At 35.8% G+C, this 21,835-nt stretch overlaps 1 protein-coding gene across 1 annotated transcript; it reads left to right on the forward strand.

Annotated features, from left to right (window-relative positions):
* The first annotated feature begins 106 nt into the window (after positions 1-106).
* Positions 107-21,343, forward strand: METTL8 (methyltransferase 8, tRNA N3-cytidine). The gene is given in 12 exon segments (XM_079310413.1): positions 107-294; positions 424-532; positions 5,272-5,427; positions 9,341-9,432; positions 14,160-14,548; positions 15,114-15,163; positions 17,629-17,692; positions 18,025-18,164; positions 20,035-20,141; positions 20,238-20,303; positions 21,027-21,165; positions 21,167-21,343. Coding segments are annotated over 11 exon segments (1,278 nt in total). The 5' UTR covers positions 107-294; positions 424-527; the 3' UTR covers positions 21,237-21,343.
* Positions 21,344-21,835: the final 492 nt, after the last annotated feature.

Below are 21,835 nucleotides of genomic sequence, written 5' to 3' on the forward strand. Positions count from 1 at the left end.
GCGCACCGGGAGCTCTGCCCCGGCCGGGCTCCCGCTGATCTGCGCTGAAGGATGCGGGCGCTCGACGTGCGGGGCGCGCACATGGAAGCATTTTACCCGTCGTATTTTTAAATAAAGGCAGGAAAGTTTTGTTAGTGGTATCTAGTTAGGAAGAAGCGGGAACTGGTATCTTCTTTCTTTTAAGATGTTCCTGCTGTAGAGCTCAGCCCTCGGGGTCGGGCGCGGGGCGTTCCCAGGGGTGAGCTCCCGGCCTGGCACCCGCGAGCCTTTGGGCACCGGCCGCAAACCTTTTGGGTACGGCGGTGTGGGATTGAGTGTACCGGCACCTGGGGGGAAGGTTAAGGGGTTTCTTGGAATCCTTTTAAAACTCCAAGTGAACAGAAACTTCTTAAGATGTGTGACACTTGGTTTTTGTATTTTTAGAGCTTCATCCGTAATGTTGGCATAGTCATGAATCGCTGCTTGCCGGCAGAGCAACTGAAGTGGACAGACTTGTTTCTCTTCCTTGTGAGAGACCAAGCGCTCAAATGGGGTAATCGAAAGTTGCTGATATTTTTGTGTGCCCATATCTGTTGTTCACGATCTGAGTGGAACCTTGAATCTTCACTGATCCTGAAGGAAGGAGAGAGTCCTTTAAATTTCTGGTGCTTTGCAGTTGTTGCTTGAAGGGAGCTAAACACAAACACAATGGTTGCAATTGCTCCTTCAAAGAGCTGATTAGCGCAGTAAGTGGAGCACACTGTCGGGTGGATTTGCAACATCGCCAGTTACTTCAGAGCTGGCAGGGCAGGTTGTAGCTCGTCAAAGTCCACATGGACATCCAAGTCCTCTGCAAGAATGCAAATGGATGAGGTTCTTGAATAGAAACTGTAGACAGTAGTAAAATTCATGCAGTTCTATCCCAGTTCTCATCACCTTTAATAAAAAAACCCATAATTGGTGTTGAGGCAAATCATCTGTTGGGCAATACATTTAAATATTCAGTATTTTGTAGATAAAATGGTTAGAATAGTTTAAGTGATTGCATGTGGAGGTTTAGATATATGTTCACTGTGTGAATATGTGTATACATACACATTAAGTCTCAGTAGCTCTTTTTTCCTTTTCCTCTTTCCTGTGTAAGTAGCAGCCAGCAGAGGGTGTGCAGGGTAACAAGGAACCCATCTTTGATTGTTCAAGTAAATGTTTCCAATAAATCCTCAGGATTTATCTCCCCTTCTCTCTCATAGCATAAACTATTTCCTCTTTGCCAGACTATTTTTAGCAGGCTACCTCACAGCTTGTGGAAGAACAGGCACTTCTCACTCAGCACATGTATATGTGATTAAAATCATATCTGGTGGGGCAAGTTTGTTTGTTTTTATCTGCTTTGCTCTTTAACTAATTTTAACTTTGTTGTCTCTGTAGGAATCAGAATAAATAAAAATATGTTTTCTTTTGTTTTTCTTTTCCCCTGGGAGGCACTGCTCTGCAGCAGTTTTACTGAAGTTGCTGTATGCTCACAGGGAGATCTGCATCATTCCTGGTGCATGAGAAAGGAAAACAGTTGAAATTTTTACATCTGCTGAGTTTGAGAAGTTGTGAAATACCCTGTTGTTTCAACTGTGCTTAATTTTTTGGAAGTATATAACTGAAAAACTAATCATGAAGCCCCAAGAGAGCATGATTAGTCACTTGGTCAAATAAAATAGGATTAGGCACTTGGTTAATGAATGAGTCTGGTTGACAGTAAAGTCACCCCACCCAGACTGGAAATATTAAGAAATATAAATATGTATGTACTTTAAAAATAACTAGCAGTAATTCATAGTTATATCTTCTGTGTTGCCATTATCTTGAATTTTCTTTCCTTTCTGGCTCAGATAGCCACTTGCATCTGTTTTGTGTCAGGTGTTTTGAGTTTTGGTAGTGTTTGATGGTGATAATACAGATTAGCAAGGCTGTACAGAAGAGCATTGGGGATTAATGGTCATATGTTGTTCTAGATAAGTTTCTGGGTACCAAGCAGAAGTAATTGCATAAAGTCTATTGTTTCCAGAATACTTTTCCGTATGGAATGGGAATGTAACAAAAGCTGCACATACTGTTCCTAGTATAGGCTATTTTTGTCTTTATAACAGGGACTCCACAAGTAGACTTAGTGATTGGAGATGGAAGAAGTTGTTAGATTTGCACTTGGAGATCAGCCAAACGTCAAAATATTTTCATCCAAAAAGTTTATTAAATTAGGTTCTTGGACAAAAATAACAGGTTATTTCTGTTCTTTTTGTTTTGCTTTTCCCCTCCCCCCCCCCCCTCAGAATAGATACTTTTAACGAATTTTACTCATCAGTTAAGTGATTTACATGTTTTGGGGTGAAATTCACTGTTGAAAAAATCTTAGAGCAGTGCTTTTCTTGTGTATCTGATTTTTCTTCTATGGGTGTGACTGCATCAATTAATTTAATGCTAACTTCAGGTCTGGCTAGCAGTTGATGTATGTACATTCTTCTGTGTGTTCACCGAAAAAAACTGTACTAAAGATGCTGTGTTTGCTTGTTTGAGGAGGGGAGGAGTTTTAAAGCTGTTTCTTAAAATGTCTCAACTAAACTGAGGTCCTGATCTGTACTTGTAACAATGACAAAATTGTAAAGTCTAAAAGGCAGTGCACCACAGGGAAACAAAGACTTATATGTTGCTCTTCGAAGTGTTATCAAGTGTATTGTTTCTTTAAACATTTTTTTTTCCTGAAAAATAGTTATGCTACCACAAAATGAAATAATTTCTAATGTAATTCAATTTAATGTTAATTTTCCTTAAATATGAAAGTTGAATTGTCTTGATTAACAGTCAAACTTAAAGTATTCCTGACTGTGTCTGTGAGCAGGGAAAGAACTCCTAATTCTTTCAGGCAACATTTTTTGCTGTCATAACTTCAGGATATTATCATTTTACCCGTTAACAAGAAAGGATGTTTGCCTGTTCATTAACAAACTTCAGTTAAACAATCGAGCAATGACTCGCTTCAGAAAATGTAATGTAGGCTTACAAGTGATTTAATGCTTTTGAGCTTTTAGTAGCCATGTTACCCACTAATCTCATGATCTGTGGATGACTTCTAACTCTCAGGGATATACATGTATGCCTTAAGGGAGTTCATTTACATTTAACATTGATTGCAGCAGTAAACTTCCTCACCTACCCCACTTGCCTTGCATTTTCAGAATTTATCCACTAAAATTGTTCAATTATCACTCAAAGGCTCACTTTTTCATAGAAAGGCTTGCATAGCTGGATTTTACTGATGTAAGATCATCTTAGTCATCTGACTATAGTTCCCATCTGTGCATCTTTTCATGTTCTTACTGAGATATTTAGAAAGCCAAGAAAAATTATGTGACTAGCCTAGCAGCTGAATCATTGTATTTTATAGTGAATATCAGTGCTGGCACAGGAAATGCAAGATACTAACTCAGGTCTTTTCAAATAATTGAGTGAGGAAGAGGATTTACAAACAGTTTGCAATGTAATAATGGAATCTTTATCCAAGTATTTCTATAATTTAATAATAATAATTTTGGATTATGGTTTGGGGTTTTGGAGGACTTTCTATTTGTTTTTATTTTCAAGAATTTTATTTTTCATTGCCTTTATGTAAATGACACACTTTGCAGAAGTTATCATGATGTCTTAATTTTCATGTCTCATTATTTCATTCTTTCCCATATATATTAATAATTATGGGTTATGCTATGGAAAATGCATACATATTTTCAAATACAAGCTGTGAACAGCTTGTAGTAATTGAAGAATAAATTGGAATTGTTTTAGTTGCTGAGCCTCATTAAAAAAAAAAAACAACCCCAAACAATAAACTCATTAACATTAGAAGAAGTTTTGAATTTTTATTAGGCCTAAATGTTACATTTTCACTGTATGGCAGTCCTTCCATGTCTTCGTAACATTGCAGTCTCAGCAGACAAAATTAACAGTGGTTTTATTTGGCATTGTCAACCATAAATCAAACTCCATTTGATTTAAACTTCAACAAATAAAAAGAAATTTTAATCATTTTTCCTTTTTTTTTTTTTTTTCTGTAAGCTTAAAATGAATAAACAATGCCCTTTTAAAAGTATGACTCATTCAAAAGTACACGTTAAATGAGGAATTGTTCATTTAATTGTAGTGAATGCGTTGCCAGTCTTTGTATTGATGTGTACATATTAATAATTTTCAATTCACAGTACAAGACTTGGGATCAAATACTACTGTTTTCCTCGAGATAAAAATCTTTGTTTTGCAACCAATGTGCACAGAATGTTTTTTGTAGTGCCTTGTGCCTGTTCTTTTGTAACTACGTATTGTATTTCCAGTGCAGTAAATTTGTAGGTGTGGTTTCTACAGTAGCAGCACTGCAAGTAAAGAAGATAAAAAAAAAGCAGGACAAAATAGGACTTAGAATAATTTTAAGGTAAATAGAACAAAAGCCCATCAGGGTTAAAGTAGTAGGAGGGGTATTTCCTTTCACTTGTCTCATTGAAAGCCTACATTAACAAGAATATGCTAAAAAAACACCAAAAGTGCTAATACTAGCTACACACTTGTTTCCTTTTATTATTGATCCTTTATGAAGATATTCCAAGTGAAGTAAAATATAGCTATATAGGATAAACTTATACATGTAATAAATCTGAATCACTTTTAAATTTCCATTGATAGACCTTAAACGTGTATAACCATTGCATTTCAAAGACAGTACTGAACAGGGATCAGGAGAATACATGGCAGAAATGTTGGATGACTTTATGTGCATTATGTTTACACTTAAAGTTATTTAATTTCCTATTTAAAAGTATAAAACCATAGTCATAATTCACAGTGAAGTCTTTTGAGTAAAATGAGTGGGGTGAAAAATGTCAGTTTTGCTGACAGTGTGTACCCGCTAGAAGAAGCGGTTTCATTGCCGATCATTTCTTGTTTGTGTTCATAAAGGTACAATATCAGTCTTTGATTCCTGGTTTACTCTGTATTTCTTTTCCTTCCCCTCCCTGATAGGACTTTGAAATTATATCAGATAATTTATCTTTTTAATGGTTTCATTCCAGTAGCCTACTTTGGGATTATTTGGGCTTTCAGCACACTGAAGGGATGTTGCTGTTTTCTAAAAAGCGTTTGAATTGATATTTTAGTAAATCTAATACCTGTTCTTGGTTATTTGACCAGTCTCTCATGTAAGTGACATAAACAATTAGGTTACTGCAAAACTGTAATTTGAGTTAAATGTATTTTCAGGTCTTTCAGCACAGTGAACTTCATTACAAGGCTTTCTGCTGTGTGTCTGAGGAAAAACAAGATGCAACACAGGCACCAAAGTAATAGACGACCAGCGGTTCCACTTGGATCACGGATTTTAACTGATCCTTCTAAGGTCTTTGAGCATAACATGTGGTGAGATATTTCCTCAAGGCTGATTTTCATATAATTTTGTGTTCTGTTTACTTTGATGAATAATGGTGTGGGTGTATAAAACAAGGTGCCATCAGAATAGACATAAGAAGGTAGCACTAGAGGAAGCCTGAGACTGTCACAAGTAATCTAACAGTTATGAGCTCTCAGTGACTTGCATTAAAAGCTGCCAAACAAATAGTTAGTCAAGGAATGAAAAGCAAAAATATTATTATGGATCAGTAATCAATCAGGAGACAAAGACTTTAGAGATAAGATAATCCCTGTTATTTAAAATGGCAGAAAGTTTCTAGGTACAATAACTTTGCATACTGGATTAGCGCCCTAGTCTAAAATTGACACCATTTTGAAAGGAACATGTAAATTGCTCCTATTCTTGTAAAGGTGCACTGATGATGTTACAGATATCTCAGCAGAAATTTTCATGCACTGTGCAATTATCAAAAAAAGTAAATTGAATCTTAACATAAATAAGCAATGTAATAGCAGAGAAGACATCAATGTGTAAGTGCTGACAAGAATAAGAATTGCTCTGATTTGCAACATCTCCATCTCTAAAAGATGCTTTCATGATTAATGTGTGCTCAGAAAAGAATGAGACTGCTAGTCAACACAGTGGGAAAAATGAGGCTGAAAAGCCTAAGATTTTTGATTGTGGAATGGAGATGAACAAAAAACAGTAAGTGATACAGGAAGTGTTAGAAGGGTAGAAGATTATCTAAATCTATTTCGAAAGTAGAATATCTGGTCTCGCAAATATCTACCTAAGATGTATGAGAGACCAGGAGATTCTATTCCTACATTTCATTAAACCCAAGGAATGTTTGTTCAGAAGTGAGAGATTTAGAAGCTATACAAAAAATTACTTCTTACAGAATTTTAGCATATTTTTGATTTCTGCCACCATCTTTGATAGCAAGGGTTTAGCAAAATTAAGAGAAGGGACTGGATGTAGTTAACAATAACCAATGGGTAATACAGCATAGGAGTAGTATGACACATTTTAGGACTTCAGATGACTTCATGAAAGTCATCTGCAATTCTTTTACTTTCCTCAGAGGTATCTTCTGCTGTTAGCTGTCAGAGAAGTTACTGGACAAGCTTGCTAAGGTTTTTAGAATATTTTTTTATAACTCATGTTATTGTTTTACTTTGCTTTTTAATCAAAATTATTTCAAAAGATTCTCTATATCAATATTCTGATGAATAAAATGTCTTAAGAATATGATACAGAAAATTTTATTTTTTAAGAAAAGGGCCACCCTTTTTCTGTGACATGGGTTTTGATGAAACTGTTTGTTTGTTTTATAATTTCCTTCAAAAAATTGATTATGTGTAGCTTCAGTTTTTTCTGCTATCCTTTGGTGACAGTCTAACACAGAGTTATCAAACTTTGATGCAGGTGGCTGGGATAGATTGTGAAGGTGGAAGTGAAAGAAACAGGGCTATTCAGAAAGGTGGATCTGCCAGTGAATCTATGTAGCTCAGATGGGGAAACAGGTGAAACTGAATTGAAGCAGAGGTACATGGAAGTTGTGATGGTCTTGATAAATCAAGAACCTGGCTATGATGTGGGGTAGGTCATTGTTTCTAAAGCTCACTGCATTGGCAGGATTCTCACTAGGGAGATAAGGAGAATTAGGATGAGTGGTGGCAATGCTAAATAGATTATACAGGAGGAGGATAATATACTCATCTTCTCTAACACTGATGTATGATGTCCTTTTGTTTTCCACCTACAATCTTTAGTTGTTCATGAAGTGGCATTCTTTTTGTGTGAATTGGCAGAGAGCCAAGAGCTGCTACCATTGCTGCTACAAATACTAAGTAAATTACATTTGGAGACTAATGCTTTAGATGTTTATTGGGGTGCTTTTTTGTCATTTTGAGAGAGAAGCAATAAATGATGCTAAACATGGGAGCAAAAAATGCCTGCTTCTATTCAGGTCAGTAATTGACACAGTTTTCGCATTATCACAGAGATAATTAAACCCTATGTTAGCAAACAAGTTAGTGGAAAAGGAGTAAGTTGAATAGACTGAACTGAAAGCAGCACTGTTTGATCTCATATCAGGCCTATTCATGTTAACACTTCCTGGTGTGGTTAAAATGGTTCAGCCTAAAACACCTTTGTATTTAAACACTTCTGTGCTTAGAATTCTTATGTGTCCTGTCTTCCTACCAACTTGTATTGCTGAAGGAGCTGCCTCATTTGAAGCATCCATACTATGTAAATAATTTGTGTAAGAACTATGCAGTGTTCCCTCTTTTGTAGATGTTGATCAAGAAGTGCTGCAGCAGTATTATTTGCTTTTTACCATATAGAAATTTCTACAAAAGCACCATAAGGTGCTTTTTGAATTTTCAAGGAGAGGAAAAAAAGGCTGCTAATGAAGATGGTGGGCTTCAGGCACCTTTAGTATTGTGTGTGGAACCCCCAAGGGCTCTGACAGACACACAATGATGGATTAAAATTGATCCGTTAGAGATTACAGCACAGCAAGTCATCTCTCAGGAGGGCTGACTGTGTATTATTGCCATCTGAATAATCCTTGGTTTCAGCTTGCTGGAGTAGGCAAGGTCAAAGCTGATGATAGCAGTGAGGGAAGCAAATCTTTCCAAGAGGATGTCTGCCTGGTAATGCTTCAGTCATTCAGTTTTATTCTACTGCAGTGTGTCTGTCAGAGCCATGACACTGCACAGGAACATTTGGTATATGAACAAATACAGGAAGGGGAGAGGCAACCTGCTGGGGACAATAATGAGAAATATTTCAGTAGAGAGGCGGAAATCAAGTCTGAGGCAAGCAGACAAATACATACCAATTAGTCTCCCACAATTAACAAAAGAGGAACAGTGAAGGTCTAAGAATTAAATTACCTATATGTCACCAAGTACGGAAAAGGAAGATGCTCATTAGCTTTTAGATACAATCAACTCTTTTCAAGTTGGCACCTTCTTCCTTTTCCCATAGTAACCAATGGAATTTTAGTCACAGGCTTGCAGTTAGCTGAGTTCAGTAGGATTAGGATCTAATAGATTACTTGAATTATATTATCCAATTGTTCAGACTGGACAATTTGGAGGGACAGCTGATTGACTTTTGAAAACATCCTGCAGCACATTTTTGGGCACTTCCCATTGTGGTCTGATCCAAACCAGAATCTGCAGGGAAGGCAGTTTAGTCATCAGGATCAGATCTGGGCTTGGTTCTGTGATCATGGATTAACATAACATTTAGGTAACCACTTTGCACAAATATAGATGGCATAGACTTTGGAAACATTGCAGCATTGCTTGACTTTTCTTACAAACATCTCATTCTGTTTTTTTATTTTTTTTTAATGTTACCTTTCTCTGTTCCTCAGAGAAGTAAAATCCTGTTCGTCAGTTCCATCTGTTCCAATTGGATTGGTGGGTTATGCTCCCTGTTTCAGAACAGCTGATTTCTTTGCTAGTACTTAGCTCCTCATCATGAACACTGTTAATGTGAGGTGTTTCTTTCATTAGGGTGTTTGTCGGTAGGTCTATTACTGTATTCAGCTAAATACAGTTCTAATGGGATACTCAAAATACACTCTTGTAAAGACATTCAATTTGCGAGATACATATAATCCTGTTATTAAACAAAGAAATACATTCTACTTCAGTCTCTTTGCAGCTGGGGCATGTTTCTTAATCAATTGACTTTTACCCAATTAGTAATTAATTTTTATCTATCATACACTGTAACTTAGGTTTTAACTGTCAGTCTCCTTGTGGTCATTTGCTTGCACTCAAAAAATTTAAAGAAAAGGTATTTAAGACAGTGTAGCTAATTCATGACTGTTTTTCCTGGGAAAAAATATTATGAAAAACCCTACTGAAAAGCTGATGCTTCAACTGCCTTTTGCAGGGACCACATGCAATGGTCACAAGAAGAAGAGGAGAATGCCAAGAAAAAAGCAACAGAGAACTCTCTTGTGAAAGTTCAGTCAGAAGAACAAGGTAACAAATTTTGAATAGTATAAAAATTCTTATTTTAATGCTCTTTATTAAAACATTTGAACATGCTGTAGAATTCAGGAACACTCCGATTTCTACATTCTTTTTTCTAATTTTTTATTTGTTTTTGAGGTTTTTTTCCCTTTGTTGCCTCAAAAGATCTCACAGTGTGTTTTTCTGACAGCACAGTTACTTATTTGAACAATTTTACAATTAGGGTGGCAATGGACTCTGTGTAAAACAAGTGCATCAGTATGGTGCAGTTGTTCTGACCTCTTTTGCAGTCCTCCAGAATACAATTTTTGCTAGGCTTTAAGGCTTTTACAGAATCAAAGGGAATGAATTTGCATTCAGCTATGGTGTTGGGGATGAAGATTCCCATGTACACTATTTAAATGCTTTTTAATGATTTGTGAACTATTTAGAGAGCTTGTGTTTGCACATTGCACCGTATTTTGGTTAAATGCCATGAAAGTTGTAGTGGTCCTGGTTGGGCTGGTCCCAGCTTGCTGCCTTTGTCAGGCTGAGCTAGGGGTGCTTCAGGAATCATTTGTGTTCACTTGATGTGGAAGGTGTTGCAATACATCCTGTGCAGTCTGCTCTGTAAGGGATTAAGGAGTTTTGTGCCTGTATTCAGAAGGGAAATTTAATGTATTCTTGGTTTCTGAAGAGTGATAGTTCTAGGTTCAAATTGGCAAACTAAACCATAGACTAAACTCTAGGGTAGTTATGAAGGCTAAAGCTGGAATATATACTTGATAGTAGCATATAAGTCTGGATTCTTAATTTGTTATTTTGTTAGAAAGATATTCTGAAAGTGGTTACTTGCATATCCTATGCCTCAATTTACTTAGCATGTTGTGAATCTGTCAGATAGTGTCATGATCCTGTACCTTGGTGTAACTAAGGCACATGTTGGAGTTTATCTGAATTACCTGAGAATGTGCCTTTTATTGTGTGCCCTTCATCACCTTGAATACTCTGTGATTGTCAACCTGCCTTTCTCTGTTACCTCTCACATTCTTTATCTACATACAGGAGTACATTTTTTTTTTTCCAAAACTGCATCTGATATCTTCATTTGATTTGTATAAAAGAGCTCATAATTGAAAGCAATCTGTGTGACTGTGTGGCTCATAGAACCTTTCATTCTTCATCTACAATCAATTAGAAGTTAGTTTGTGCTGGTGAGAAATGGAATAATCAGGCATTTGTCTATTGCCATGAAAGACAAGAATCCAAGGATGTTTCTTATGAATGCCCCTCTGTTTAGAACTTGAATAGGTGAGCATTGCTGATAGTATTCCTTCAGAAAGCTTCAGCTTCATTCTGCAAGTGGAAGTACATTTTGGCCTATTTGTGTAAACAATGAACTAGACCAAGGCTAATGAGCAGATTATTTTGTGGCCTTGAAAGCTACAGTAAGGGGGAAAAAGACTGATTTCAGCAATAGTATTGTATTACTAAAATATAAGTGCTCTGAGCCTTTTTAAAGCAAGAGAAGTTAAATTGAATGAACTCATGATACTACCTTTAGGAATTTGATTTACTTACTAGCATGTGCAGTTTCTTAAGCATGCTTGCCAGCAATGGAAGATGCTGTTATGGAGAAAAATCACTTGACAATGTAAAGGGTGTTTGCTTGGTTGGTTGGTTTTGGTGGGGTTTTTTGGTTGGTGTTGGTTGGTGGGTGAGGTTTTTTTGTTGTTGGTCTGGTTTGGTTAGTTTGGGATTTTTTGTTTGGTTAGGGGTATTTTGTTTGTTTGTTTTTGTTTTTTCTTGGAAGTTTATATATTTTTTAGTTCTGTAATTTTTACATGCTTTGGAAAATTTCGTGGGTAGGCTAATTAAATACACAAAATGAAATAAAATACTGCATGCATGTTATTACACAGAGCTGCAGAAATGACCAGTGCAACAATGCAAAGTAAAGAGTTCCTTCACTTGAACCCATGTCTTTCCATACTAATAAAGTTTGAAAGGCTGACCTTAGCTATTCCTTTCTTTCAGTTCAGAAATTTGAAAAACTTGGTGTAAATTTAAGTACAAGGGTTCTGAGCAGACTTGTAGGAAAATGGTGACTGTAGGAAGGGGTGATAATAATTAAAGAACCTTTTGACTAGAAGGGTTTTTGGTTTTTATACTGAAGCTGAGCAATCTGTAAATGTAGGACTTAAAATTATTGAAATCTGATATATATATGACCTCAATCAACTCTGAACTTTTAATATAAAACAGGCCTGTACAATTACAATTACATGGCTGGGTCTTGCCCTTGAATAATACAATTGGATGTATTAAATGTTAATTTTAAAACATTATGCAGATTTCTAGGACAAGGCATTCTGCCACCTCCTTACCACTTCCCACTGCCTGTCTGTGCCTCTAATGATAATTCTCAGCCTTGTTTATCTCTGAAAAGCTGTAGCAATTTAGGAAATAATATGTTAAGATTTAAAGAGAGTAGTAGGAGAAGTGCACTGTACATTTACACTGTGCATTTATATTAAAAGAATTAATGTGTTGGTGTGAGTGAGAACAAAATAAGAAAGGCAACACATTATATGAGGTATACTTTTGCAGCAAGAGATGGCAGGGGTAGCAAGATAGTTCTGCAAATGCGTTGGAAATAAGGGGGGAAAAAACCAAGAAAAAAATTTGGTTTGGTATTTGGGAGGGATAAGGAAGGAAAACTATCAACAAAAGAGACATTGAGAAGCTGTAATCCTGATCTTTTTATCAGCATTCTTTTGAAAGGGTTAGCTAGCTCCAGTCCAGCGGCTAGCACAATTAGTGCTAGTAAGAAAGAGGAAAGATTTTGTTCTTGAACTGAGAAAGAACAGGTTACAAAGTACATCCATAGGGTACATGGATGAGTGGAAAAGCAGAAAAAAGAATATTTGCTTTTTTAAAAAGGAGGTGGGAAAAAAAAGAAGAGTCAGATAATTAGTTTCAGTTCCTGGAAAAATACTGGAAGAGTACATCCAGAGCTTGCAGACATTGGGTTCAGAAGAACAAAGGAGATGAATACTGGCCAACAAATTTTTTTTTCAAGAATAAATCATGTAAAATCAAGCTAATTTCCTTCTTGGAGAAGGTTACAAGCCCTGGGGATAAGGGAAGAACAGCAGACGTCTTGAAGTTTATCCTTAGTCAGGCTTCTGACTTGCTTTACTTGACATTTTCATAAGCAAGTTAGGCAAGTGAGAGCTAATGAAACTGCTTTTGGGTGAATGAATGCCCAGAGAGATCCTTTCAGAATGGAAGTGCTGGGCAGAGGAGTGTTTTATTCTGTGTCCAATTCTGCTTGGTATTTTCACTAGTGACCTTGGGAAATTAGAGACTTGAAGATGATGTTAAGTGATGTTTCAGCATGAAGGACAGGATTAAGATTCAGAAAGATCTGAACAAGCAGTGGAAAAATAATCTGAAATATATGAATTTGCTAAAAATGAGTGCAGATCTCTTTGCTTCAGAATAATTCCTTGAGGAAAAAAACCCTAGGTTTTGGAACAATTGACTTGATAGTCATTTTGCAGAAGATCTGAGAGTTGTGGTGAATCACTAGCTGAATCAGCAGTGTCATGCTGTTGCAAAATGGCAAGCTGGGAGTTATAAACAGAATTACAACCTGTAGGCCTCATAAAATACTCCTTTTGCTCTGCAGTAATAATGCCTTTGCCAGAATACAAGACCCAAAAGTAGTAAATCAGTTGGAGAGAATCTAGAGAAGAAAAATTGAAATTATCAGAAGTCTAAAAATTAAAAAGAAGAGAGGTTTAGATGGTCTAGAAAAGAGATTTTTATGGAGGCATAGTAAAATACTTCAAATTTGTAAATAGGTGTTGCAAAGAGAAAATAGGGTAATCTTTGTTTTGTCTGCTTATCCCTAGACAAGAATTGCTCGACCAATTTGCAAGTTAGAAGTTTTTAGTTAGGTAGTGGAAAAGGTTTTTAACTGTGTAGAAAGTTAAGGGCTGTAATGTATTACTAAAGAAAGTTGTATGTGAAAGGCAGTATTTTAATAATAAGTTGAACAGATTTTTGTGGAAAAAAGAGTATGAATTAATTCCCTGACTGGGAAATCCTTTCCAGTCCTACTCTTTGATATTCTAACACTCAGATTGTTTTGTGAATTAAAAGTGAACACAAAGGTCTGTTGTAAGACTCTGAAGTGTTTTGAAAATAAGAGAAGCAAGTATGTTCCTTCTGTATTGTTGAGTGGTTAAATGTGAATTACTGTTTGCTAAATGCAGTAGCATTTATCAGTCCAGTTCACAAAACTGGAATTTTTTTAAAGAGGTGATGAAATACCAAGAAATTTGCAAATGATTACAGAATTTCATGAAGTATGAAAGAACTTCAATTTACTATTTCATAAAAAATTTAAAAGATGCATTGTTTTTATAATTTGAGACATGAAATCTTGTCTAAGAATCTTCAGATTGTGTTTTGTGGTGCTGTTCTATGAGGTCACTACATTTTTAAAAAATGCAATAAGCCTGTCTACATCTTCCTAAGTGCCATCAAGTCTAATTAAACCTTTATAGGAGTTATTTTGAGCACAAGTAAAGGTGAGGCACAAAATCCAGTATGTTTTAATTTAAATGGAGAATGTGTGGAACTATGGATTTTTAAACTGTATATTTGAAGTCCAAATTATATGTTACTTTAGGGTATTGTCTGTCTAAGCTCATATTCACCAAGGTTTTGTTCTGTTTTAATTTCAGATAAATATGAGAGAGAAGCCAGTAGATATTGGAATGAATTTTACAAGACACATAAAAATAACTTTTTCAAGGATCGCAATTGGCTGTTTCTGGAGTTTCCAGAAATTCTTCCAGAAAAAAAGAGACAAGAGTTCAAAACAGAAAAAATATCTTCAGAACACACAAAAATAAATAAGGACAACAATTTTTCACTCAAAAATGGAATGTTTGAAGAGGGAGAAAAATACAGGAAGAAAAATTATGGAAGCGGTTCTACTGTGCAAGGATATGTATATAATGACAACCGAGCAAAAGCTCTTGCTGACAATCCTCAGGGTAAAAACTGTGGAGAAGAACTTGGCAAGGTAGAATCCTTCCCTGGTTGTGATGCCACTTACCGAATATTAGAGGTAACGCACTACAAATGTTCTGCCCATCATATAGAGCTCCACTTAACTACTCAAAAATTTGATAAAGACCCTTACTAAGTATCAAGAATGTAGGCCTTTGGAATTTTACATACTACATCCATTTATGGCAGAAACTTTCAGAGAAACCTAAATCTGGACTTGGTTTTCCTTTTAAAGTTTTTCCCAAATCAGAATAGGGCTAGATTGTCAGATTCCATTTTCACTGAAGGTCAGGTTTCTTATTTCCTAAGGAAAGGTATGAGTTTAAGTGCTTTGTCTAAATGTGCAAGTATTTGCCTCATTCTTGCCAGCTGGTGAAATTGGACGAGAATATTCCATTTTCTTATGCAGTTTGAGAGATGGATTCTCTTAACTTTAGAAACTTAGAAAGACGTTGGGGAGAAATGTGATCTGAGAGTTGTGGTATGAGCTGATTATACCTCTTGTGTCCAACATACCTTCAAGTCTAATGGATCCTACTGGCCAACTAATTTAAGACAAAAATAAGAAAAAAAGGTTTTACTTGCTCTATTCTTTTAACTTTATTTTTCTTTTCTGATTTTAGGTTGGTTGTGGAGCTGGAAACAGTGTCTTTCCTATTCTGAAAGTTCTATGGTACATAGTTTTGGATTTCCGAATATGAATGTTGTATTCACTTTTTCATTTTCACTAATGTTGGTGCTGGATCAGTGCTGCAGAAGTGTTGACTGAACCATTTTATAGCCCTAATATTCTTAGTGTGTCAGACCACAAATAATTTTGGTAGCATTGGTTTAGGATAGTCCTCATATTGCTCTACCCTGGTCTTGGGGGATCGTGTTTGCTGACAGAGTTTGTCTTTGGGTGCATTCAGGCTGATCTCTTTTAGTTAATCTCAGGCAGGTGAAATATTCTCTTCTCTTATAGATCACTGTAAAGCTACCAGGTCTCTCTTCAAAAGGCCAGGATTATAGAGACCATAGATAATGGATTGTGATCTACTGGGAATAAATTCTATTTTTTCTGAATTGGCTGGTATATTTGTCCCATTACTTGTGGTTTCAGTGTCAAGGCACAAGTCCTGTATCACATTACTTGATTCGTTGAAACACCTTAATCCACTTAGCTTCCAGTTTTAGAAAAATCTGTTATGACTGCTTGTCTTCCCATCCATGTAGGCAGGAAGGTTTTATTGGAAAGGCTATGTATGTTTCAAGTGTTGAATGGATTTCTCTTTATTCATGCCTTTAAGAGCTTGAGAACAACACAATTCATTGTTCTATCGATGAATTCTGTTTGTTAGTATAACCAATACAAAAAAATACTCCATTTTGCAGATATGGAAACACAACAGGAAGAATTGAGTGATGGACCAAGGTCATACATGAAACCTCTAAGTGTTAGCAATGCATCTTCATCCCACAGCAAATGCTTTACTTTAAACAGTATGTAGTGAAAGGAGAGCCTGGTTCCATATGAAAACTTTGAAAAGAACCCTATACAGGAAAAAAAATGTCGTGGCAGTATTGAAAAAGATGAGACTAATTTTTGTGTTTTCCTCACAGGATGCATTAGTCATAGATTGGCATTTCTGATAATTATGAATCTACTCATTAGGTATTTTTCCTGGAGATCTCAATTCATATGTAAATCCTTCAGTCAATCACATTGCTTGATGCATTGAACAACTTGCTTGTTTGTCTTGTATATGACCCAATGGAAAGATCTCATCTCTAAGTAGGCTTGGCATAATAAAATGGTTGATTTTACTCAGAATTTAATAATAGGAAAATTGCCATTATTGCAATTATATGCATATAAAATAATATATCTATATGCATATAATTATATGGATATTAAAAGAAGCCAGTATCAAGCAAGTGTACCCTGGCTACAAAAGAAAATTCACTAAGGTTAATAAGATAAATCTTTAACCTCTTCCCCTTGCCTCCCCTAAAATTTAAATTAGTGCTTTTTAATACAGTGTGTCATGAAAACGCCATCCAGATCAAGCCATGTGTTTGTCTTAAGTGGACTTTCGACTTAGTTCCTATCCTGCTCTAAAAAAATTTTTAAAACTCCAATATTTTAGCAAGTCTGTTTGGAAATCAGCTTAACTTTCCCAGTGGATTGATGGGGTCCAAAGCCTGACTGCTTGTCCTCATACATAATAAATATGTAAATTCATCAATTCTCATGGTGGTCACAGAGCTGATAAAGGTTTTGCTCAGCAGCAAGAATGGAATATATTTTGTTCCAGAAGCATTCTCCTGTTGAGCCTTCAGAAGTCACTAGCTTAGCTGTGTATGCTGTGAGATCTTACAGGCACTGGCAGAATTTATTGATTCCCTTCAAATCTGTCCAAAATCTTAAATATATTTTTAATTAATTAAATTGATCATGAGGTCATCTCTCAGCGGGTTTTGAGTAGATTTCTCAGTTTAAATTGCAGAGGTGAAAAAACTTCTCTCTAGAATGACTTGTACCTGATGAATGGTACAAGGAAATCTGCAGCTGGCTGAGTCTTGGATAGGAAGAGAAGGGGAAACAGTGCTACAGGAATTTTTTTTTCATCATAGCTGGAAAACAAAGGAGATAATAGAATACAATAACCAATAGTGCTTAATCAAATCAAAAGAATAGCAAGGTGAGACATGGAAACCCGAACTCTTACAAAACTGGATGACTTTTGCAACTATCCATCTCCGTCCAAATCATATTGCTAATTAAACTGCATGTATGGGCTAATAACATGGTGCTCCTGTAAGAAAATGTGACCTATTAATGTGCATTTATGCATTACAGCACCAGGACATCAGTTCTGACAGCCCTCTGTGACCTTTTTTCTTTTCCTTTTTGCTTCCTCCCTGACAAGGCTATAATTCTTTTTGTACTAACTGTCTGTTGCTATTCTTATGAATTTGTCTGCCCTATTGGTTCATTACAACCTATGTGGCTTTCCATGTGCTAGACATCAAAAAAGCATGCTTGATCAAATCTGTGGAGAACCCCAGAGGACCCTCTGAAGTTTCATGAACACTGATGTAGACTTTCATCTTCTACATAATAATTTTTAACTGAAGTTGGTTTTGTTTTCCTAGCAATACACCTGGAACCTTTCTATACTGTTGTGATTTTGCTTCAGGAGCAGTGGAGCTGGTAAAGGTAATTCATGCACTTGCTTTAGAGTACCTTACAAGCCTGTAATTCAGGAGGCTGCCAGGAAGCCATCTTCATGAAAAAGAAAGTGATGGCTTTGACAACTTTTAACTGAAATTTTCAATATTCCAAAGAACAAAGTCATACTGTATGCAGAGAGGAATGAATACCATCAGTGAGCTTGCTTCTCAGCTTGAGTAAGGTACTGGACAGAATAGGCTTTTATATGAGATGTTTTACAATGCAGAATAATTGAAGAAAAAATGTTTCTTGAGTCACAGTAAACGTATTAACTACTACTCTTCTCTCTGTGCCTCTTTTCATCTTTTTCCTGACAGTCACATTCGTCCTACAATTCAGCCTGGTGTTCTGCCTTTGTTCATGATGTGTGTGATGATGCTTTACCCTATCCTTTCCCAGATGAGATCCTGGATGTCATTCTCCTTGTCTTTGTGCTCTCTACTATTCATCCTGACAGGTAAATGAAGACTAAAGGGCAAAGCAAATGGGTTAAATCTCTTTTAACTGGAGGTTTTCAATAATAGCAAAAGAAGATGATTAATCTTAGTTATTTAATAAGCTACAGCATGGATAAGGTATTTTAAATTCTGTTTGCCATTTTCAGGCTTCAAGAGAAAAGGCTAATTATAATTAGTGTTTCCAGTCTCCATCAAAATACATGGGATATGTTGTAACTAAGTACATCTCTATTAGAAGTGACAGATTAAAAAAGATGGCAAATTAAAAAAAAACCAGACTAACAGTCTTCTAGAAGGTAGTTATTTTTAGTGGTCAAAACCAAACATCTATGATTTAGCACCTTACTATATGTTGATATAGACTTATATTGCCAATTTAGCCACATTCAAATGCTTACATGCAGCCCTTTTAAACTAAAATGCATCCATAATTTTGTAATTAGTTTGAATTAAGCACATTTAATCTAATTTTCATATGTGGTGTTATGCAGACTACTGTTAGCTTTTGCTAATGCCTCTCCATGTCTATTGAACCAAATTTTATGATTGTTAAGGTTGGCTGATTGTGCAAATGCCCTTTTTTAATGCAAAAAGAGTAGAAGAGGGCATCTAAGTTCAACTTCTTGACTCTAGCTAGGTTATATGAAGGGACATACATGCTGTTTGTGTGATAATACATTTACTACTTCAACAATGTCTGAAAATAGGCTTGGCCTAGAGAACAGTATTTTCCTACATCTGAGAACTGTTTCCCTGCTACTAGTGAAATCTTTATGCAGGAAACTCTTTATACAGAAAACCCTTCCCTGTATAGGAGATTTTTCCTTTCTGTTTATTCAAAGATGAGCACGAGTCACACAAAGCCAGGGTCCAGGTTTCAAAAACAATTCAGTCAGGAGACTTCAGATTTCCATAACTCAGATGCTGCCAGAAAGAAATTGGACAACAGTGATTCATTCAGTCACTGTGCCTGTGGAAGCAATAATCAGAATTCTTCTGTTCTGTCAGAATTTCTGTGGATCTTTTCCTATTAGTCTTTTAAGAATATGTTTGAGGTTCTTGTGGTTTATTTTCTGTTTTGTTTTCTTTTTTATTGTTTGTTTGTTGGGGGGTTGTCATTGTTGATTTTGGTTTTTAGTTTGAGTTGGGTTTTTTCCCCTCAGGGCTGACAGGGATGCTTTTGTGTGCGTGTGTGTATTATACACAAGAATTTTCATGTAATTACCTGTATTGTGAGACCCACTTCCCAAAGATGTGTTAGTCATTACTGCCATCTCATAGAATTAAAATGACTGCCTAAAGAAAAAGGTGATCCAGATTCATCTTGCTCAGTCTACATTTTTTCTGGAAACTTGGAAAGTGGGAAATAAAAGAGAAAACCAAGGGAATCACAATGCAGAACTTACATACTTTGAAAAGATGGAAAATACATGTGAGAGGCACACATTTATATTCAGCAAATTGTTACTTAGCAATTTCTCTCTAGGCTCTTGTGTTTATTTTTGATAATTGCTACTCTTGCAGACAATTTTTAACACATTTCAGTTTTACTAGAAGGCAGAATTGGAATTGTTAAACTTTTACAATTTGTTTGCAGAATTGGAAGTATTAAACTTTCTTTAAGCTATATAATTAATGTCTTCTAGTCCTGCTGGATAAAATTTCTCAAAGCACTTTCACTTTTTGTTCTAATACACTCCTTTCTGTGTGTGCAGAACTTCTGTTTATATAGGGGAGGCTGCAATACTGTGTGTAGCTACTGTCCTGAACAGTCTCTTATTCTTAGGTGGTGCTGCCGTTTTGGTCTGTGGCAGCAAACTTGGTTGCTTATGTTTGCAAACTTCACCAGCATCTCATCTATTCTCTAAGGATGCAAGGGGTTGTAAATAGGTTGGCTAAGCTGCTGAAACCTGGAGGAATGTTGTTATTTCGAGACTATGGAAGATATGATACAGCTCAACTTCGTTTTAAAGAAGGTAATTCCTGAATGGTTTTGTAGTTCACCGTTCATTTTAACTCTTTCTGGAAAAAAGAGTGACATGTCCTTTTTCATTACTGCTCTAATTTCTTAGGTCATTGCTTGTCAGAAAATTTTTATGTAAGAGGAGATGGAACCAGAGTATATTTCTTTACCAAAGGTATGGAATGTTATAATTTCATATAAAGGGTTGAGTGTTTCTCAAGGTGATTTGGATTATGAAATCACATCTTAAAACATGAATTTAAATAAGGTTTTATTTGCTTTCTAAAAAATTCTCTGCTTTTAAAAAGCCCAAAGCTAACTGTTGTAAGAAAATAATTTCCTTTGTGTGCACACTTGTTGCATTTAGGGTCCTGTAAGGCTGTTTACAGATATCACTGGAAATTTCTCTTTAAGTATCCTGTGTGTAATTGTATGCTCAAATTTTATTATTTAAACATGCACATGATTTCTCTGTTAAAATTGAGTTAAACATGCTTGGAAGGAGAGTCTGTAGCTATATAAGGCATAAAAGTCTGGATTGTCATTTGTCAGGGGAAGTAGCTTTATCTGATAATACGTGAACAGTAACCAAATGACATGCATTTGTTTATTCAACTATGGCATCTTGAACCCTGTGAAGAAAGGGTATCTATGGATGCTGTGAGTAATAAGTGATGTGGTTTCGGCCTCAGCATAACAATTTTTACTGCAATAGAAATCAAGAGCTGTGGAAATGAATTTCTAACAAAAACCTTATTACGGGCATTGTCCTTTAGCTTTCAAATTGCAAACCAGATTTACTTCCATCTTTGGCTGAACTACAGGTTGGTAATTACTACATTCTACAAATTACTTTTTTTTTTTTCTAATCACAATAATTCTTCATATGAAAAAATAGATGAGGTACAGAACATGTTCAACTTGGCTGGATTAACTGAAGTACAGAATTTAGTTGATCGGCGATTACAAGTAAACAGAAAGAAGAAAGTGAAAATGCAGCGAGTTTGGATACAAGGCAAGTTCCAGAAGCCATTGCTATCTGCATAATCCTGAAGAAACCACCAAAAGGCACCCTTGTAAATACTTGTACTCCAGAAATGTAGTATAGAATTGAACTTCTGAAGCTAAAGCAAATTGAAGTATATTTCTAGTAAATGTTGTGCTAGCCAATGAAAAGTATAAAAAATTTCAATAAATGTATTGAACTGAAAACCTTTGTCTGACTTTCTTTTCTTTGTAAATATATATGTGGGGGGGGAAAAAAAGGCCATTTCATACTTGTGCTTTACATGCAATAGTCTTTTCATAACTGTGACCAGGCATTATTTGACTCTTTTGAATATGAATAGTAAGTATAAGTATATACCTCATTCCTGTTAAAATTCACAGTACGTAAAAAGCTTTAATCTGAAGAATTATTGTTGCAGAGATTTAGAGAAATAGAATATCTGTTCTCACTATTACTACAGGCTGCACTGTGTTAATTTCTGAGTCCCATCCTTTCCAGCCACCGTGTCTTACAACTGTATTTCCTCTTTGGAGGGAAATTTCTTGGTGCATAAATAATGAAGACAAAAATCTTCTTCTGACTTGCATGTAGCTATCATTTCACACTGACTGCATGTGATATGTATACATATCAGATTATTCAGTGATTTTTGTCCTCCACTGTGACTGATTTACTATGCTGAAGTCTCCACTTTTCAT

The sequence above is a fragment of the Erithacus rubecula genome, assembly GCF_903797595.1.
Source record: "Erithacus rubecula genome assembly, chromosome: 8".
NCBI classification, from domain to species: Eukaryota; Metazoa; Chordata; class Aves; order Passeriformes; family Muscicapidae; genus Erithacus; species Erithacus rubecula.